This window comes from Schistocerca serialis, chromosome 5 (assembly GCF_023864345.2).
Source record: "Schistocerca serialis cubense isolate TAMUIC-IGC-003099 chromosome 5, iqSchSeri2.2, whole genome shotgun sequence".
NCBI classification, from domain to species: domain Eukaryota; kingdom Metazoa; phylum Arthropoda; class Insecta; order Orthoptera; family Acrididae; genus Schistocerca; species Schistocerca serialis.
This window is the reverse complement of record NC_064642.1, coordinates 628591406-628610668: the sequence shown is the minus strand read 5'-3', so window position 1 is coordinate 628610668 and position 19263 is coordinate 628591406. Positions and strand designations below refer to the sequence as shown.

Below are 19263 nucleotides of genomic sequence, written 5' to 3'. Positions count from 1 at the left end.
CTCGATCTCACTGTTTTGTGTCAGCTACTGTGGTAGTCAGCACCGACACAAACAAGGAAGGAGAGAAGTTGCAATAGCCGGTGGCAGGAATCTAAAATGATCTGTTCATAACACTTTCAAATTATTAGAATTTCTTATTTCTAAGAAGGAAAGAAAACGTAACTTAACTTCTCGTTATGATGTGGCTTGAGATGCTTCTTGTGTCTCCTAGCAGCAGTTAATATACACACTGTTACTCGCTGGTTGCGTTGACAGGGGGCGCCGATCTCTGTCTTCCTAGAGCAGGCTGTTCCAACCGAGCTCCAGGGAGCGCTCACTGCGGCAGCTCGGAGCCCGCGTGGAGGGGGAAAGCGAACTCACTGCCCCCTGGCCGCATGCGGCCGTAATAATCCGTGCTCAATGACAGCTATGATTAGCCATGGGAGCTCTGTACCTCTATTGGAGGATACCTTTCTATTCATTGAGAGGGATGGTCGACCGCAGTGTTTTGTATGTCATAAAGTATTTAATTCTGCGAAGAGGTACAATATACAGAATTAAATACAGTCAGGTAGAAGGCGTTGCACGCAGAGAACTGGTAGCCAGGCTTAAGAACGACATACCAGTAGACGTATGTTTAAAAACGGATTCGTAATACGGAGGGTATCGAAACATGCAACATAGTTCGTGTTCTGTAATGCGTTTATAATTTTCAGGTGAATGAGAGCGGAGAAAACACTACTGAATCTGCAATTCGAGCAAGCTACAGGGTCGCTCACATCACTGCGACGAGTGGCAAACCGTTTTCGGTGGGACCACTCGTAAAATCGTGCATGGTAGCAGTTGCAGAATGTTTGTTTCCAAGGGAGGTGCAGGCAATTGAAGGGGTTTGCCTGTCGAAGCAAACAATGTCTCGTCGAATCCTGGACATGGCGGCGGATTTAGAGACACAGCTCAGGAAAAAGACGGAGAGCGTTGTTGCATTTTCGTTAGCGCTTGACGAAAGCACTGACATATCGGACTGTTCTCAGCTTGCAGTCTTTGTGCGTGGTGTCGACATGGAGCTGCAAGTAACTGAAGAACTCTTGGATGTGGTACCACTCGGTTAAACCGCAACAGGACGTGACATTTTTGAAGCTGTTTGTGAATCAGTGGCAATATGAATTTGCCGTGGGATAAGCTCCATTGTGTAGCGACAGACGGTGCACCACAAATGATCGGGCGTCACCAAGGTTTTGCTTCTCGTTTGAAAAATAAACTCAGGGACGAATTCGGGAAAGACATTTTGACTCTTCATTGTTATATTCACCAAGAGGCACTGTGTGCTGAAACAGTAGAGCTAGGTGGCGTAATGAAAGATGTCGTGAATTGTGTGCGGCGTCAAAGGATTCCTGAAAGATGTGGAAGCAGAGTATGGATATATCTTACCACAGTACAGTTCGTTGGCTGAGTCTGGGAAAGTTCTTGATGTTTTCTTTGCCATTAGTGAGGAAATACCCCTTTTCTCGAAATGAAAAGGGAAGAAATGCGTTGTCTGAAAGATATAAAATGGATATCAGACCTGGCGTTCCTAGCTGACATAACTATGCATCTGAATTATTTAAATCTGTCATTGCAGGGCAAAGGGCAGCTAATCGGTGACATGCACGACCAGATCAAAGTGTTCATGGAAAAGTTACGTTTATTTAAGAGGCAGATGAGTAATGGACATCTAACGTTCTTCAATCATCTTGCTTCTTTAAAACTACCTGAAGGTACTACTTTCGGCGATTACCAAGAAAACTTAAAGCAGCTCATCACGTCGTTTGAAACACGATTCCGAGACCCTCACTAGTTTGGAAATGGAACTTGTGGTGTTCAGCACTCCTTTTTCAGTTTCCACCGATGACTTGTCATCGTCACTTCAATTGGAGATTATTGATTTGCAAAATTCAACTTTGTTGAAAGAGAGGTACTACAGCACGTTGTATTTGTCACGATGGTAGTGTTCATTACAGAAAAAAACATTTCCCAAACTTCACAACAATGCCGCTCAGATCATGTGCATGTTTGGATCTACGTTTTGATGTGAGCAGCTTTTCTGAGCAATGAAAACAGTTATAAAGTAAGGAACGATCGCTTCTTCAGGATGCAACAATGAAGGCCATCCTCCACATTAACGCTGCGAACACTTTGACGCCTGATATTTCCGATCTTGCAATGAAAAGAAAATTTCAAACTATAGAGGCCCAATAAATTTAGTATGCAATTTCTTGTAAAACATTTGTTTCTTATTTATTTCCTGAAGATCGTATTTCCTGGTGTAGCACGTCACCACGTCTTAGCAGCTAAGAGTGTGAGGTTGTCGATCTTGTAAGACGCAGCTGGCACATCAAAACGCTTGCCTTGCCGCCTGCCTCAGCCAGCCGTGCCACGTGCCGGCGTGCCGGCCCACTTGACTGGTCACAGCGAGCGACGCGGCTCCCTGGAGCAGGGAGCGCTCCGCGGCTCACAGCGGAGCCCACGAGCTGGAACAGCCTGTCCTAGAGTGTGGAGCTGCCCGCTCCATCCATTGGCGCGCGAGTCAGCGCCTTCTTGATGCCATTTCGCGGCGCTGCGCTGGTCGCCGTGCAGTCGATCCTTTAGGACTGCACACATTCTCCAACCCGTTTTTCAGTTTAGCGCTGTAAAGGCTGCTATAGACGCCATAACACTAATCCCCCTACTATTATTTGGATGCTTCTTGTTTACTTTTTTATAGATAGCAGTTACGTGTGATACACACCACTGTCTTGGTATTTCCTCTCTCTCACAATGTGATTGAACAATTTACATAGAAGTCTCACCATCTGGAGGACGGATCCCCATCCCTTCCTCTGTCCTATCCCCAGGCTCCCTCTCACCCCCCTTCCAACCTGTTTTTTCCCACCTACCCTCTCTCTGCCCCCCTCTCCGCCCAAGTCCTTATGCTCTCCCCTCCCCTGCCTTTTCCGACCCCTTGTCGTGTCCGCCCAGCCCCCCTTTTCTATGTCCCCTCCCTCCATCGGCTCCCCGTTTTTTCTTTTCTCTCTTCCCCCTGCTTTTCCCCCTCATAGGTCCGGTCCCCCCCCCCCCCCCCATCTGCCGCCGAGTCACCTGTATAGTGCTGCAGCCACCATACTGTCGCTAGTTATGTTTTTTATCTCGTGTGAACAGAAACCAGACTGTCGCCGTGTTTTTTAATTATGCCTGTCTCCTTCTTATGTATCTTCATCTGCATCGTCACCACAGTGTTTTTATATTTTAAATTCCACAACTTTCCGCCATTTTACAGTTTTTTACAATGTCACGATTTTATTGCTTGTTTTTCTTGCTTGTTTATATTATCATTATGTTTTTTAACTTTTCTTTAGGCTGTAGAGCGGCATATTACGCTGCTGCCAGCCCGCCCCTCCCCCCCTCTGGGGGGAATTGAAATCCAATAAAGAAAAAAAAAAATGAAGGAAGGATGGAAGGTAAAATCGACGATGAGTTCATTAGAGCCGCAGCACAAGCCCAGAGGACCACGTGATGCCGTTTTCTGTTCAACGTTTCTCATGTGCCTGACAGTTTGAGCACCACAAGGAAGGCTTGTTTGGGGGGAGACGAAGAAAAGAACTAGCCCAGAAAATATGTCATCCACCATAAGATAGAAAAACCAACTCATACCATCCATGCCTGCAGCAGATGATGTAATTTGGGTTGCCTAACTTCAGGTGCATGAGATATTTTCCAGGCCAGTTTTATTTTGATCTGTAGTTCACGCATGCTTGCTTTTTTTTTGCGAAAATGTATGACAGTGTTCAAATCTGCAGCTTCCCGTCTCTGGTGGTAATGACACGCACAGTTTAACTGATTAGAGCTCAGCCCCAGCAGTCTGTTTACGAAGTGGACTTGTATTTCGTAGTGTATAGTGGTGTATTTCTGTCTGCATTGTCTATCGGCTGTAAAGTAATCACGCTATGGGTACAGGTCTCAGATGGATGAAGTCTTACTCTGGGAGTCAAGTTCATGAGATTATATAAGAGGGGACATCTTATTAGTCCACAAACTGAAGTCACTCAAAGCGAGAAAGGTGCATGAACAGAACTTTCTATGTAAAATCTTTAACACAATTTCGTTGTGTGTTTCCGTGGAGAAAGGCGTCTACGAAATTTCAGAACATTTTGCATACACCAAACACGTACGTGAAGCCAGTGAGTATATTCCAGGGTGCCCTCCTCCAACTACAATGCATGGGAAAGGAGGTGTCTTTCTGCTGGGTACCAGGGGACATCGGTATTGCGGGGAACGTAAGGAAACATATCTAGCAGCCAGGGAGGCGTATGGTGATCCTCAGTTTTTTCAGTGTGCCATCCCACCCAAGCTATCACCTCGCTGTTGAGGTACACAGTCATGCTTCGATGGGAAGACGAGCGTCTGGAAATGACCGACAATAAGCTCCGGGTAGTAAAGTCCACAACTGGACCGTGGCGTACCTCCGTCCAGCCACGTCTACGGGACAGGGCCCTTCTTACTCGTCTTCGCATCGGCCACAGTCCTATGAAGCATGGCTTCTTACTCCGCCGTCACGAACATCCAGTGTGTGGTGCTTGTGCCGCGCAGATCACTGTGCACCACATTTCATTGTACTGTGCCTTTCCTCGACCAACGGGCCGCGGCGGACGTGATTCGAGTTTTAAAGTTGTGTGAATTGTCCAATATTTTCCAAAGATTTTAAGGGAATGGTTTTAATGTGTTCACAGGGCGACTGACTCACCCATGTTTTTTGTATGTGGTCAGTCAGTCACATTCCCTGTCCTTTCTTTAGCTCTTCTGTCGTTTTACTTGTGTTTTAATCTTCTGCATAGCACATTTCAGTATTTCTTCGTTATCTCAGCGCGTATGTTAACATTTCACTATTTTATCCAGATTCGTTTCTTTTATTGTGTGTAAGGGCGCTGATAACCTCGCCGTTGGACTCTCGTAAACGCCCCCCCCCCCCCCCCAACCTCACACAAACACGACATTGAATAGCTTTTTACAACTATAATTTCGCTTGAAGGTGGAACATGTATAGGCCTAAACCAGAAAGAGAGTGACAGTAATAAAAACACTTTGTGCATCAAGTTACTTACAAAAAGAGTTTAAGAAACCGCAGTTAAACTTTTAATTAGCTCTTAATTTCGATAAACAGAATAAATGTACGCAATCTACGCGAAACTAGTAATAAATTGTTGGACATGAGAACGGCCTCATATTCAGAAATCCTTTAATCACAATTACTAAGAATTTTCCTAGTGTCTTTTGAGGTTCGAAGAGCAATCACACAGATGTTTTATTTTCAACAATGAAACTAACAGCTCAGTCCTGGATATATTAACTTACATTTCACTTTATGATGTATTTAGAATGTTCCATTTTAGCTGGAGCTAAGGTTGTGATTGTAAAATACTACGAGGGGTGTTCAATAAGTAATGCAACATATTTTTTTGGTAAGTTTTTAATTGAAAAAATGCGGAATTTGTTGTGGGGATCGTGGAACATTCCCGCATCAGTTCCTGTAGTAATATGCACTAGTGACCATTAAAATTGCTGCACCACGAAGATGACCTGCTACAGACGCGAAACTTAACCGATAGGAAGAAGATGCTGTGATACGCAAATTATTAGCTTTTCGGAGCATTCACACAAGGTTGGCGCCTGTGGCGACACCTACAACGTGCTGACATGAGGAAAGTTTCCTACCGATTTCTCGTACACATACAGCAGTTGACCAGCGTTGCCTGGTGAAACGTTGTTGTGATGCCTCATGTATGGTTCAAATGGCTCTGAGCACTATGGGACTCAACTGCTGAGGTCATTAGTCCCCTAGAACTTAGAACTAGTTAAACCTAACTAACCTAAGGACATCACAAACATCCATGCCCGAGGCAGGATTCGAAACTGCGACCGTAGCGGTCTTGCGGTTCCAGACTGCAGCGCCTTTAACCGCACGGCCACTTCGCCGGCGCCTCATGTAGGAGGAGAAATGCGTACCATCACGTGTCCGACTTTGATAAAGATCGGATTGTAGCCTATCCCGATTGCGATTTATCGTATCGCGACATTGCTACTCGTTTTGGTCGAGATCCAAAGTCTGTTAGCAGAATATGGAATGGTGGGTTCAGGAGGGTAATAGCGGAAGCCGTGCTGGATCCCAACGGCCTCGTATCACTAGCAGTCGAGATGACAGGCATCTTATCCGTATGGCTGTAACGGATCGTGCAGCCACGTCTCGATCCCTGAGTCAACAGATGGGGACGTTGACAGGACAACAACCATCTGCACGAACAGTTCGACGACGTTTGCAGCAGCATGGACTATCAGCTGGGGGACCATGGCTGCGGTTACCCTTGACGCTGCATCACAGACAGGAGCGCCTGCCATGATGTACTCAACGACGAACCTAGGTGCACGAATGGCAAAGCGTCTTTTTTGCGGATGATTCCAAGTTCTATTTACAGCATCATGATGGTCGCATCCGTGTTTGGCGACATCGCGGTGAACGCACATTGGAAGCGTGTATTCGTCATCGCCATACTGGCGTATCACCCAGCGTGATGGTATGGGGTGCCATTGGTTATAAGTCTCGGTCACCTCTTGTTCGCACTGACATCACTTTGAACAGTGGACGTTACATTTCACATGTGTGACGACCCGTAGCTCTACCCTTCATTCGATCCCTGCAAAACCCTACATTTCAGCAGGATAATGCACTACCGCATGTTGCAGGTCCTGTACGGACCTTTCTGGATACAGAAAATGTTCGACAGATGCCCTGGTCAGCACATTCTCCAGATCTCTCACCAATTGAAAACGTATGGTCAATGGTAGCCGAGCAACTGGCTCATCACAATACGCCAGTCACTACTCTTGATGAACTGTGGTATTGTGTTGAAGCTGCATGGGCAGCTGTACCTGTACACACCATCCAAGCTCTGTTTGACTCAATGCCCAGGCGTATCAAGGCCGTTATTACAGCCAGAGGTGGTTTTCTGGATACTGATTTCTCAGGATCTATGCACGCAAATTGCGTGAAAATGTAATCACATGTCATTTCTAGTATAATATATTTGTCCAATGAATACCCGTTTATCATCTGCATTTCTTCTTGGTGTAGCAATTTTAATGGCCAGTAGTGTAGATTTCAGACAGGTGGTCTCGCTATACGTAGCCTTCAAATTGACGTCTGTAACGTAGGTGAGCTCCAAGTGGAGAATTAGTTTCTTTTGGTGGAAAACCAGAGCATCTCGGATATTCATAGGCGCTCACAGACTGTCTAGGGAGACATGGCAGTGAACAAAACCACGGTCAGTCGGGCGAGGTTCTATCATCATACCAACGAGGTCGCACAAACCTGTCTGACCTCTGACGTACTGGCCGGCCGCACACAGCTGTGGCTCCTGCAGTGTTGGGATGTGCAGGCACTCTCATTTGAGGTGATCGACAGATCACAGTCAAACTCCTCGTTAATCAGCTGGATGTCTCTATTGGTAGTGCTGAGACTCTTCCACCAGCTGGGGTACTTAAAGGTATGCGCTCTCTGGGTTCCTCGCCACCTAACAAAAGACCATAACGAGCAACGATGGACCATCTGTACCGAACTGTTTTCGGGTTATGAGCCTGAGCGTGATAATTTTGTGTTTGACATTGTCACAGGTAATGAAAAATACTTTCATCACTTCGAACCGGAAACAAAACAGCAGTCCATGGAGTGGCGCGACACCACCTCTCCTCCGAAGAAAAAGTTCAAAGCTGCACTCTGAGCTGGTCAAGACATGGCGACGGTTTAAAAGTGGTTCAAATGGCTCTAAGCACTATGGGACTTAACATCTGAGGTCATCAGTCCCCTAGACTTCGAACTATCTAAACTTAACTAACCTAAGGACATCACACACATCCATGCCCGAGGCAGGATTCGAAGCTGCGACCGTCGCAGCAGCGCGGTTTCGGACTGAAACACCTAGAACCTCTCGGCCACAGCGGCCGGCCATGGCGACGGTCTTCTGGTATTCTGTTTGATGTCCTCTATGACGCAACGACGAACTCTAAAGCTACCCTCAAGAAATTGAAAAAAAAAAAAAAACGACTTCAGCGTGTTCATCGCCACAAAAATGTGAACGAACTTCTCCTTCCCCATGACAACGTAAGGGCTCACACAAGTATGCACACTCAAGACGGGTTACAAAACTTCATTGGACTGTTCTTCCTCATCCACATTACAGTGTGGATCTCGCGCCTTATGACTTCCATCTGTTTGGCCCAATGAAGGATGCACTCCTCGGGAAGCTGTACGTGGATGATGGTGCAGCAAGAGGTCGGTTCCAATGTCGATCAGTAGGCTTGTATCATGCGGGCATACAGAGCCTGCTAGCAAGATCGTTTAAGACCGTCGCGTCGAACGGAGTTTATGTTGAACCGTAGGGTTTTGTAGCTAAAAGACTGGGGAATAATACGTTGTCTTGGAATCGTGAATAAAATCAACCTGCTTTTAGAAAAAAAAGTGAAATACCACTCACCCACATAAAATTGTGATAAGGTCACAGGTTGTATGATGAGTTTCGAAAGCATTTTCTCATCTTCAGGTAAAATGTACAAGAATCTTTAAAATAATGTAATTCTTTAACACTGTGAACAAACACTAAAACTCTCAGAGTAAATAGCCTCTGTCTTTCTTTACAAAATGGCTCTGAGCACTATGGGACTTAACATCTGAGGTCATCAGTCCCCTTGAACTTAGAACAACTTAAACCTAACCAACCTAAGGACATCACATACATCCATGCCCGAGGCAGGATTCGAACCTGCGAGCGTAGTGGTCGCGCGGTTCCAGACTGAAGCGCCTAGAACCGCTCGGCTACAGTGGCCAGCCTTACTTCACATTCAGTGCTCTAATATGTTATGCTGGCTCCACTGATTCTTCTCATCTTGTTTCTTTCTGCTTGTTATATTCTCCCCTCAGCTGACACAACAGTCTTGTATCGCATGTCATGCTATCAGCTTAAATAGCAGCAATCTTGCGACATTACTATTGTATATTTTCTGCCTCTATTTAGTGGTTATTTTACAGAGAGTACAGTATGTGAGAACTTGAGAGGAAGGATTGCGCTTTTTTTCTTGGAAAGTACACTCCCAGTGTTGTTTCAGGGTCCTGTTGTCAGTAGAAGGCAGTCCGTGAATTTCATTAGGAGAGACGAGCCTCCCCAGGGAGACATACAGTTTCCGAGGATGCTTCACTCTTTTGTGGGCAGAGCTGGTGCCGGACCTAGCTGAGGGCAGGGGACACAGTTCCACCACTATCGCCCTCAAGGAATAATTGAGTACGATATTTTGCAATTTCTGCATGAACATCAAAGGCTAAGACGTTGTGGGACCACCTGGTTCTTTCGCTCCAAAATTTTGGTCATACAAACGAATTGAGTAGCCCTATCACTATGACTGGCATAAATAAGCCGAATAATCGAGGGGACACTACAGTGTTCATTGAGATTCGCTCTGTACAGCAAGAGTGATAAATTCTTGCGTTTTCCCCATGCAGTCTTCCAAATAATTCGGTACCTTCCCACAATGTTAGCGTCGTTCTGCGTAAATTCAATCAAGATTTTTAGAAAACATCGTTTTGTGTTAACTACTTGTTTATTCTGTCCACTAATTAGAGGAAATTAAAGCCTGGCGTCCTCACACTTAATTTAAATTACAATATGCTGTAACGTCCCCTTAGAAAAACCTCTATTTGATTTTCAAGCAGCTGAGCAAAACTGAACATACTCAGACATTTCTCTCTTTCTTTATTCTGATCAACACTAAACTGACACACAATATTTTTTTTAGCGCGATGCAATCTGACTTTCAACAATCCCTACAAAAGAATAAAAAAATGGCTCTGAGCACTATGGGACTCAACTGCTGAGGTCATTAGTCAAAAAATGGCTCTGAGCACTATGCGACTTAACTGCTGAGGTCATCAGTCGCCTAGAACTTAGAACTAATTAAACCTAACTAACCTAAGGACATCACACACATCCATGCCCGAGGCAGGATTCGAACCTGCGACCGTAGCGGTCACGCGGTTCCAGACTGAAGCGCCTTTAACCGCACGGCCACACCGGCCGGCGGTCATTAGTCCCCTAGAACTTAGAACTAGTTAAACCTAACTAACCTAAGGACATCACAAACATCCATGCCCGAGGCAGGATTCGAACCTGCGACCGTAGCGGTCTAGCGGTTCCAGACTGCAGCGCCTTTAACCGCACGGCCACTTCGGCCGGCTACAAAAGAATAGCCCTGACTAACAATAACCTATACCTTTCATGAATCACTTACCTTACAAAAACCTTCGTTACTCAAACTACTGCAATACAGCGAGCGCCAATACTGCCAGCTAAATAAAGGATTCTAACTACTGAAGGCACTAACTACTGATAGGCATAGTTAGCAAATGAAAGATTTTGGTAAAGAACAAACAATGTAGTTACCTTAATAATGTTCAAAAGTCACACATCCACCACTGCTGGCGGCTCACCTCCAACTGCACAACGCTACACGCTGTTAACATCCAACTGCCCAACACTACAATAGCAAAATATTCCAACAATGCAAACCAGCCACAGACTGCACACAGCACAGTCAGTGATTTTCATACAGAGCGCTACGTGGCGTCACCAACATAAAGACCTAAACAGCTTACTTAATGCTTTAAACTATCTTACAACTTTACCATGGTCAGGCGATCCTTGCGTGCCTAAGCTTGTTGTTCTCAGTGTGCTGGTGTTACGGTGCACAGTAGCCAGACTCTATCATCATTCTTTTATTATTCAGTGAAGGTAACGAGCACTGCACTTGCTCGTCTTGTCTGATTAGAAGTCTGTTTACTGCCTAGCGAAAGTTGTGTCGATTTGACCGAGGATTATCAGTTTTCTGTGCACTGTTTCATGACTATTTGGCTAACAAGCTTGCAATATTCAGACGTAATAACCAACAACATGTTGTAAGAACGTCGTAGCATAATGCAAGTCGGAGTCACTACACACGCAAACAGCTTACAAACTTTCACATTTATCTCTACCTGGACTGTGCTTATGCTTGTTATATCCTCCCGAGTCGAGAGGGAGTTTATTGTAGCATTCTCGCATAGCTTCTGCAGGAAATATTCGAGCCAGTTATGACTTGGTCATTTTAAATATTTTCTCCCTTACTATAAGGCAGAAATATTTCCAGTTCGTAAAATAACTCCAGTTTCTCCCTTTCTGCAGTGTAACGTCAAGATTTTGATCCATTTCACTTCGTGAATGGCTAGTGTCATGAAGATGGTTGGCTATCGATGACACATCGCAGTTGTTCAGTCTGAAGACACGTTTATACTCACTAAGTTTCATTTTGAAATTCTACGTCGTACTTTTTTTGAGAGGAGGAAATAATAAACTATTTCACGGCCTGGGACAGTATACAAGCAGAAATGCAATTCAGGAACAAATAAAGGTGACTGTCGTATAAACCTGTAGTACAGTCGCCAGATGGTAATCGATATACCATAACCCATCGATCGAGTTAAGCGAACATGAATATGGGTTTCATATTTTTATTCCGCTGCCACAATAACAGCAATCCGCCCAGTGAATAGGTGACTGGTGCCAACGCAAACATTTCCCAGGAATCACGCCGTACGCACTCGTTGTGCCAGCCGATGAAAGAAGAAAATACGCCGAAGCAAACTAGTGCGTGGGTTCAGCGTTGCCAGCAGGAGATGAGGAGGACTGAATGAAAGGTAAGATAGAGACTAGAATGAGATTTTCACTCTGCAGCGGAGTGTGCGCTGATATGAAACTTCCTGGCAGATTAAAACTGTGTGCCCGACCGAGACTCGAACTCGGGACCTTTGCCTTTCGCGGGCAAGTGCTCTACCATCTGAGCTACCTAAGCACGACTCACGACCGGTCCTCACAGCCTTACTTCTGCCAGAACCATGTCTCCGCAGTATCCTTTCTTTCAGGAGTGCTAGTTCTGCATGGTTCGCAGGAGAGCTTCTGTAAAGTTTGGAAGGTAGGAGACGAGGTTCTGGCAGAAGTAAGGCTGTGAGGACCGGTCGTGAGTCGTGCTTCGGTAGCTCAGATGGTAGAGCACTTGCCCGCGAAAGGCAAAGGTCCCGAGTTCGAGTCTCGGTCGGGCACACAGTTTTAATCTGCCAGGAAGTTTCAAGATAGAGACTGTTTACGCCGACTGTTTTCCTGTTCTTTTAGGCCGTTTAAGTATTAATCCGTTTTAAATTTTCTTTTATATTTTTTCTGAAGATGAGTCTGTTCCGGAATTGCGTCATGTGACATGTGAACTTATCGTGAATTTCATTTAGCTAAGGCAAAATTTACTATTTTACTAATCATATCTTGCCTAGAGATGCTACTCAATTGGAACCAGTTGACTGGCGGAGAAAATTAATCCGAAAACGAATATAAGGGTTTCAGTAGCTCCTCATCGATCGCGTATTTGAGCATCGCTACTACAGTTAGTAAACCTGCACTGAAGACTCTTAGACAACAGCGTAGACATGCTGAAATGGTACGCAGTACAGATAGCAGTGCGCTCCACAGATGACTTTGTTAGCATCCAGCCATGGGACCTGCAGCACGATGTCGCTTTCCAGGCGGTTCCAGAAGCGGTCGGGCATGTTCCGGCGGACGTTCCTGGTGCTGGGTCACCTCACCATCCTGTCGTGGGCCGCAAAGCCGTTCCTGGATCGCCTGCTGGGATCGGGCGGGCCGCTGTGTCTACCGCAGGACGCTTGGTATCCGTTTGACACGACGCGCAGCCCGTACTACGAAATCGCCTACCTGCACCAGGCGAGTATTATCATTTTCTTTCCGAGTGTCTACGATGTTCTTGTTGTCGAAGACTCGACATTTTGCATGCAGTCACCAATCAGCTACACCCCATATTTGGAAGGTGGGGCATTTTATGTAGCGTGCAGTTTTGTTGCTAGACACAAGTTGAACAGCTAGTTATGTAGTAACGCTTTTGTTACGTCCGGTCTGGAAATTAACTTCTGTGGAGATGGATACATTATAACATTCAACTTGAGAAGATACGAAGGTGGGTCAAATGAAAACCTTAGATTTCGGCCGGCCGGAGTGACCGAGCGGTTCTAGGCGCTTCAGTCTGGAACCGCGCGACCGCTACGGTCGCAGGTTCGAATCCTGCCTCGGGCATGGATGTGTGTGATGTCCTTAGGTTAGTAAGGTTTAAGTAGTTCTAAGTTCTAGGGGACTGATGACCTCAGCTGTTAAGTCCCATAGTACTCAGAGCCATTTGAACCATTCGAACCTTAAATTTGCAATAAATCGAAATTTCTCGCCGTTATCCTGTAAGTTGGTAAGCGTGCTACAAACAGCGTGCAGAATGGCCTGTAGGTGGCAGCATAGTGCAGATGCATACATACCATACCGTCACAGTATCAGTATAAACATGGCCGCCGCACTTGCGACTTGCACCAGGGAAGAACAGCGTTCTGTTATTCGGTTTTTGTATAGTGAAGGTGTGAAACATATTGAAATACATCGACGAATGAAGGTTCAGTACGGTAATGCATGTTTGTCACAGCAGCAAGCCTACGAATGTAGTAGGAAGTTCGCGAATGGTGTGACTTCGGTGGAAGATTCTCCTCGTCCAGGTCAGGCACAACGAGTTGTGTCTCCACAGAACATTGCAACAATTGAAGCCATAGTGAAGGAAAACCGCCGAGTGACACTGAATGACATTGCAGCATGTTTACAGATTAGTCAGGGTCAGCATACCACATTGTGCATGATGTGCTCCAGTTTCACAAAGTGTCTGCAAGATGGGTGCCACGGCAGCTGACTCCTGAAATGAGAGAACGACGTGTTGATGCTTATGAAGGACTTCTTTGTCACTGTGAATGAGAAGGTGATGGCTTCCTTGCAAGAATCGTTACTGGGGACGAAACCTGGGTTCACTTCCACCAACCACTTCCTCATCCACCATACTCACCAGACCTTGTCCCAAGTGATTTCCATATGTTTGGACCACTCAAAGACGCAATGGGAGGAAAGAAGTTCCGTTCTGATGAAGAGGTATGCCACGCGGTGCATGAGTGGTTGCGCGGACTACCAAAAGAATTTTTTTCTAAAGGAATTTATGCACTTTGTAAGCGCTGGAGGACTTGCATTGAGCCTGGGGGAGATAATGTTGAAAAGTGATACAGCTTTGTACCACTTCTGCACAATAAATAATATTTTAAAAAATATTTAAGGTTTTCATTTGACTCACCCTCGTAATTTATGTTACTCACGTTTCTTCTTCTTGCGCTCAGACCTTACAATTTTTAACTCTTTATTGTTACTTCCTTTTCTTCCAGTATTCCCTCATTGTTTCTCTATGCTTCTTTTTCCTGCCTTCAGACGACTTCGTGTCAGTTTTCATTTCTCTCCTGCTTTGGAATCCTTCCAGTTGTAAAATATTTTCCATAAAGATCTCTCTCCTCAATACTTCCTCCTAGCGTACATTATTCCATTTCATGTCTTTCCTAACCTCTTAAACTCCGGTGGCTGTTAATTTCCTTTCCCTAATATGCCTGAAGATCTGCTTGGTGAGTCTGTTGCCACCCTTTCTGTAAATATGTCCAAAAATAGTAATATCCTCTTCCTTATTTTTCTGATACGTCTTCTATGTTATGATAAATTTAACTGCTACTTCTTAGTTTCCAAAATTATTCTGTGGACCTAAGATTTGCTGTATAGTTCTTCCTATTTCTAATTTACCAAGACAGTACTAAGCATTCTCTAACATGCAGGTATTCTGGTTTCTCTTCTGTATTATAGTGCTATATTTTAAGCTGTTTAGATAAGTCCTTTTTTTACCTGTTCTATTTGTCCAGTGTGTATTATTAAATATTCTGCAGCACTTTTTATATTTGTAATAAATTTTGTTTTCTCCGTAGAGATTTTTATCACTGTCATGTTGTCTGTCTCTTCAAGACAACTCACTCACACTGCTGCACTTGTCAAGCGTTAAGAAAGTATGACAAAATCATCCACAACTGCAAGGAAATTTTTTGCAATACCTTTGGTCTTTCCCCTTAGCACAGGTGATGGTGTTTTCATTCTTTCAGTTTCTCAGTCTCCACGATGCACATGAAAAGGAGTGTACATAAACCACTGTTTTGCCGAATATATGTATTTATTGTGTTAGGTCGAAATTTCTCACCCATAGATTTTGATTTTGAGTTTGTGTCTGACAGAGTTTCACGGGTTAGGTTTACCAACTTGGTTCTGACTCAAAATTCGCAGATTACTTTATACACAGTTTATCTAACAACAGAGTTCAAACTTTTTTAAAACCGATAAACGTTACAACTTGTCTTTCAAGTTTATTAATCTGTAACGAATTACGGATTTCAGATTGAAAATCTATTTTCAGCAGCATCTTCCCTTTATAAACGCATCTTGATATTCACCCAATTGACAAACAAGCCTATGTTGTATTCTGTTAAGATGTTTAGAATATCTTACAAGCAGTTGGTGAAGGTGATGTATCTCTATAACTCTGAACATATTACTTGTTAATCCTTTGGTGCCATCGGTGTACTAGGACAACTTTTTTTCCTTTGGGATTTTTTTCTGTTTTCCAAACTTCTTCGAAGATTATTTGTAGGGCTTCTACGGCCTTTGATGCAGACGATTTCATAAGCTTAATTTCCCTACTACCTTCTTTATTTCCTAGAGTTTTTATTATTCCTTGTCCGGTTACGTAGCTGAGTGGTCAGTGGGGCTGATTGCCATGTAGGGGACCCAGGTTCGATTCCGGCACTGCCAAAGATTTTTCTTTGGTGGGAGGAATGGTACTGGCTGCATTATTATTTTCTTAATTTCTTCAACGCTAGGTGGTGAACTAACTTCTAGGATTTCGTAAATCCACGGAAATTCTAATTTATGGTTCGGCTCTGGGCGTTTCAAAACGTGTTTATGCTTATTAATTATAAAATTTTGTATCTGAGCGCATAATTTGGGTAATTAACAAATAAAATGATTAGCTGCAACAATTTTTATCTTCATAATGTTTATCTGTTTTGGACCATGTGTAAATGAATTAGAGCTACCCTATAAAAGTTACTAACTGACAGTTAACATATTTCCATCACAATTACGATTAAAAGTGGAGACAGTATTATAGTAATTATGTTAATGAAAATTTCTGAGTTGCTTACCTGGTATTAGATACCACTTTGAGACAAATGAAACATTAGTGTACAGACTTTTACTGGAGTGGCTACCAGAGGCGAATGCAGGGTGGGGAGGGAAGGGTTATGAGATTGAACCCCCCCCCCCCCCCTCCCAGAATTACAACTGATTATTCTAAACCTTTAAAAAATTCTCGCTAATGAAGATAATCTGATATGCAATACACTGCCGAAAGAAAATTAGTACATCTGGAAAGACGGCATCGATTTTGTTCCAGCGACGGCATGTTCCAACTGGGGGATCGTTGTTGAACTGGTAATGGTTCCAGCGTCGTCCACCAACAGATAGAATATTGGCGTAGCTATCAGAGCTTCAATAGGGAATGCTCACAGCCAGAAGGCTCAGTGCGGTGCAAACGTGTGGAGCAAGTAAGCAGCCATGCCACAGAGACACATTCGTGCTTCGTACAGCCAAATGAGTGAGTTTGATAGGGGGTCAAATTGTGGCCTTCTCGGTGGCGGGATGGTCCTTTCGGAGAACTACCCCACAAGCTGGACGCGCTGCGTCAATTGTGCACCAATGCTGGTATCAGTGACCACCCTTAGATGAGGTTCTGGATGTCCACGCACCACAGTCACCCGCAAGGATCGTCGTATTGAAATGGTAGCACTGGCAGATCGAACAGCTACCACAGCACAAATAAGTGTCAACATGAACTGTTGTAAAGCAGAATGAAACTTTCACTGTGTAGTGGAGTGTATGCTGATAAAAAAAACTTCCTGGTGGATTAAAACTGTATGCTGGACAGAGACTCGAACTCGGGATCTTTTGCCTGCCTTTTGCAGGCAAGTGCTCTGCCGACTGGGCTACCGGAGCACGACTCATGACCCTCAATCCCCCCCCCCGCCCCCCCTCACAGCTTAATTCCGCCAGTACCTCGTCCCTGCCTTCCAAACTTCTGAGAAGCTCTCCTGCGAAACATGCAAGATTAGCACTCCTGGAAGAAAGGATATAGCGGAGACATGTCTTAGCCACGCCTAAGGGATGTTTCCAGAATGAAATTTTCACTATGCAGCGGAATGTGCGCCGATATGGAAGATGAGAGACGAGGCACTGGCGGGAGTTAACTGTGAGGTGGGTCGCGAGTCGTGTTTGGGTAGCTCAGTAGGTAAAGCACTTTCCCACAAAAGGCAAAAGGTCACGAGTTCGATTCTCGGTCCGGCACACAGTTTTAATCTGCCAGGAATGTTGTGAACCAGTTATTAAGAGTGGGAATACAGGCACGCACACTTTAGCCTGTCTTCATCTCACGCAACAGCATCGATGTGCACGGCACGACTGGTGCCGTCAGAGGATCAACTGTAAGAGGGAATGGCGGACCGTCGTCTTCAGCGATGAAAGCAGATTGTGCCTGCACGCAAGTGATAGTCGTTGGTGTGTCTGACGTAGAGCTGGTGAGCGCTCTCGTAAAGTGCATTCGTCCAAGTCACTGTCCGCACCCCACGCCTTATGTGTAGGGGTGCAATAAATTACAATTGTCGTTCACCTTTAATGTTTCTGGAGGGAACACTAACCAGCGCTCGGTATGTGCAGACTGTTGTTAGACCCGTTCTTTTGTCGTACTTGCAACAGGAAGCTGATGTGTTGTGCCAACAGGATAACGCTCGCCCACACACTGCCCGTGAAACTCAACGTGCTCTGCAAGACGTGCGGCAATTTCCCTGTCCAGCAAGATCTTCGGACTTATCTCCAATCGAGTACATGTGGGGTATGATGGGATGTGCGTCTCGTCAGTCAACAACTTGTGCTGAACTACGTGTACATGTCGGTCAGGCGTGGCATGGCGTATCGCGGGACAATATTCGCCATATGTACGATTGACTGGATAGACTGGATATCACTCAGCGCCTGCATTGTGGCCCTTGGAGGCTACACCACATACTAATATGGTATTTCAGCATGGGTACCTCAGAAACACTTGTGCTATTGATCTATAAATGAAATGAAATTCATGTACTGCATGTGCACCGTTTCAACAATAAATCTTGAGTGAAATGGTAACCTGTAAAAGGATGTACTAATTTCTCCAGCCAGTGTAGATTAACAAAACATCTCTTTCTATAGAGAATTTGGAGATACAAAATTTCTGTGAGATCACCCTGCCCCCCAATACAAAACTCCTGGATTCGTCTCTTGTAGCAATCAGCCTGTAGTATGTGTCAGCTATTGTGTGATGTGTATGCTGCGTCCCAGAGACGAGCAGTCTCTGCAACCTCTACTGGGCGAGAAAGCGTGCATGCATGCGTTCTGTGTCTATTAGCATATGACTTTAGCTGACGATCATTACTTACACCCATGACAAAGGTCTCTAGTAGCCTTCGAGCATATGTTTAAGTGCCTCGCAACACTCCAACCAGCGAAGTCTTTTACGATAGGATGATCTCTCTCCTAGTACTCCGCACAAAACTCATATTCTTTGCTTCTTCACGCGAATTATTTATTAGGAACCTTCATGACTGTTTTTAATACTGTCCTTCTCTATGCTAAAATATATATTTGCCAAAAATATTTATTTCTAACTTCTGTAACATTCAATATCTTATTTCCTATGTAGTTAACACACATGAAACAAAATTAAATCTTTAACTTCAGAGTCCGCAGCTCGTGGTCGTGCGGTAGCGTTCTCGCTTCCCGCGCCCGGGTTCTCGGATTCGATTCCCGGTGGGGTCAGGGATTTTCTCTGCCTCGTGATGACTGGGTGTTGTGAGATGTCCTTAGGTTAGTTAGGTTTAAGTAGTTCTACGTTCTAGGGGACTGATGACCATAGATGTTAAGTCCCATAGTGCTCAGAGCCATTTGAACCATTTTTTTAACTTCACAAACAGTATCAGAAATTCACAAAGGAGTATATAACAATTAAAAAAACAAAACATATGTAAAGTGTCATGATTATACGCATGTGATACAAATATCTACAAGAAATGTGAAGACAGTTCCATGCAAATACGATGATCAAGATAGGACTACGACAAGCAGGTCCAAATGGTTGTAGGTAACTATGATAGATCTTCCACAGGAC

The 19263-nt window shown here is 44.6% G+C and overlaps 1 protein-coding gene across 1 annotated transcript in view; it reads left to right on the top strand.

The window, feature by feature from the left end:
• LOC126482147 (odorant receptor Or2-like) overlaps window positions 1-19263 on the top strand; it is a 163000-nt gene that overhangs the window by 49948 nt on the left and 93789 nt on the right. The window contains exon 4 of the mRNA XM_050106123.1: window positions 12635-12830. Within this exon, the coding sequence (XP_049962080.1) occupies window positions 12635-12830 (196 nt within the window). The remainder of the gene's footprint in view (window positions 1-12634; window positions 12831-19263) is intronic.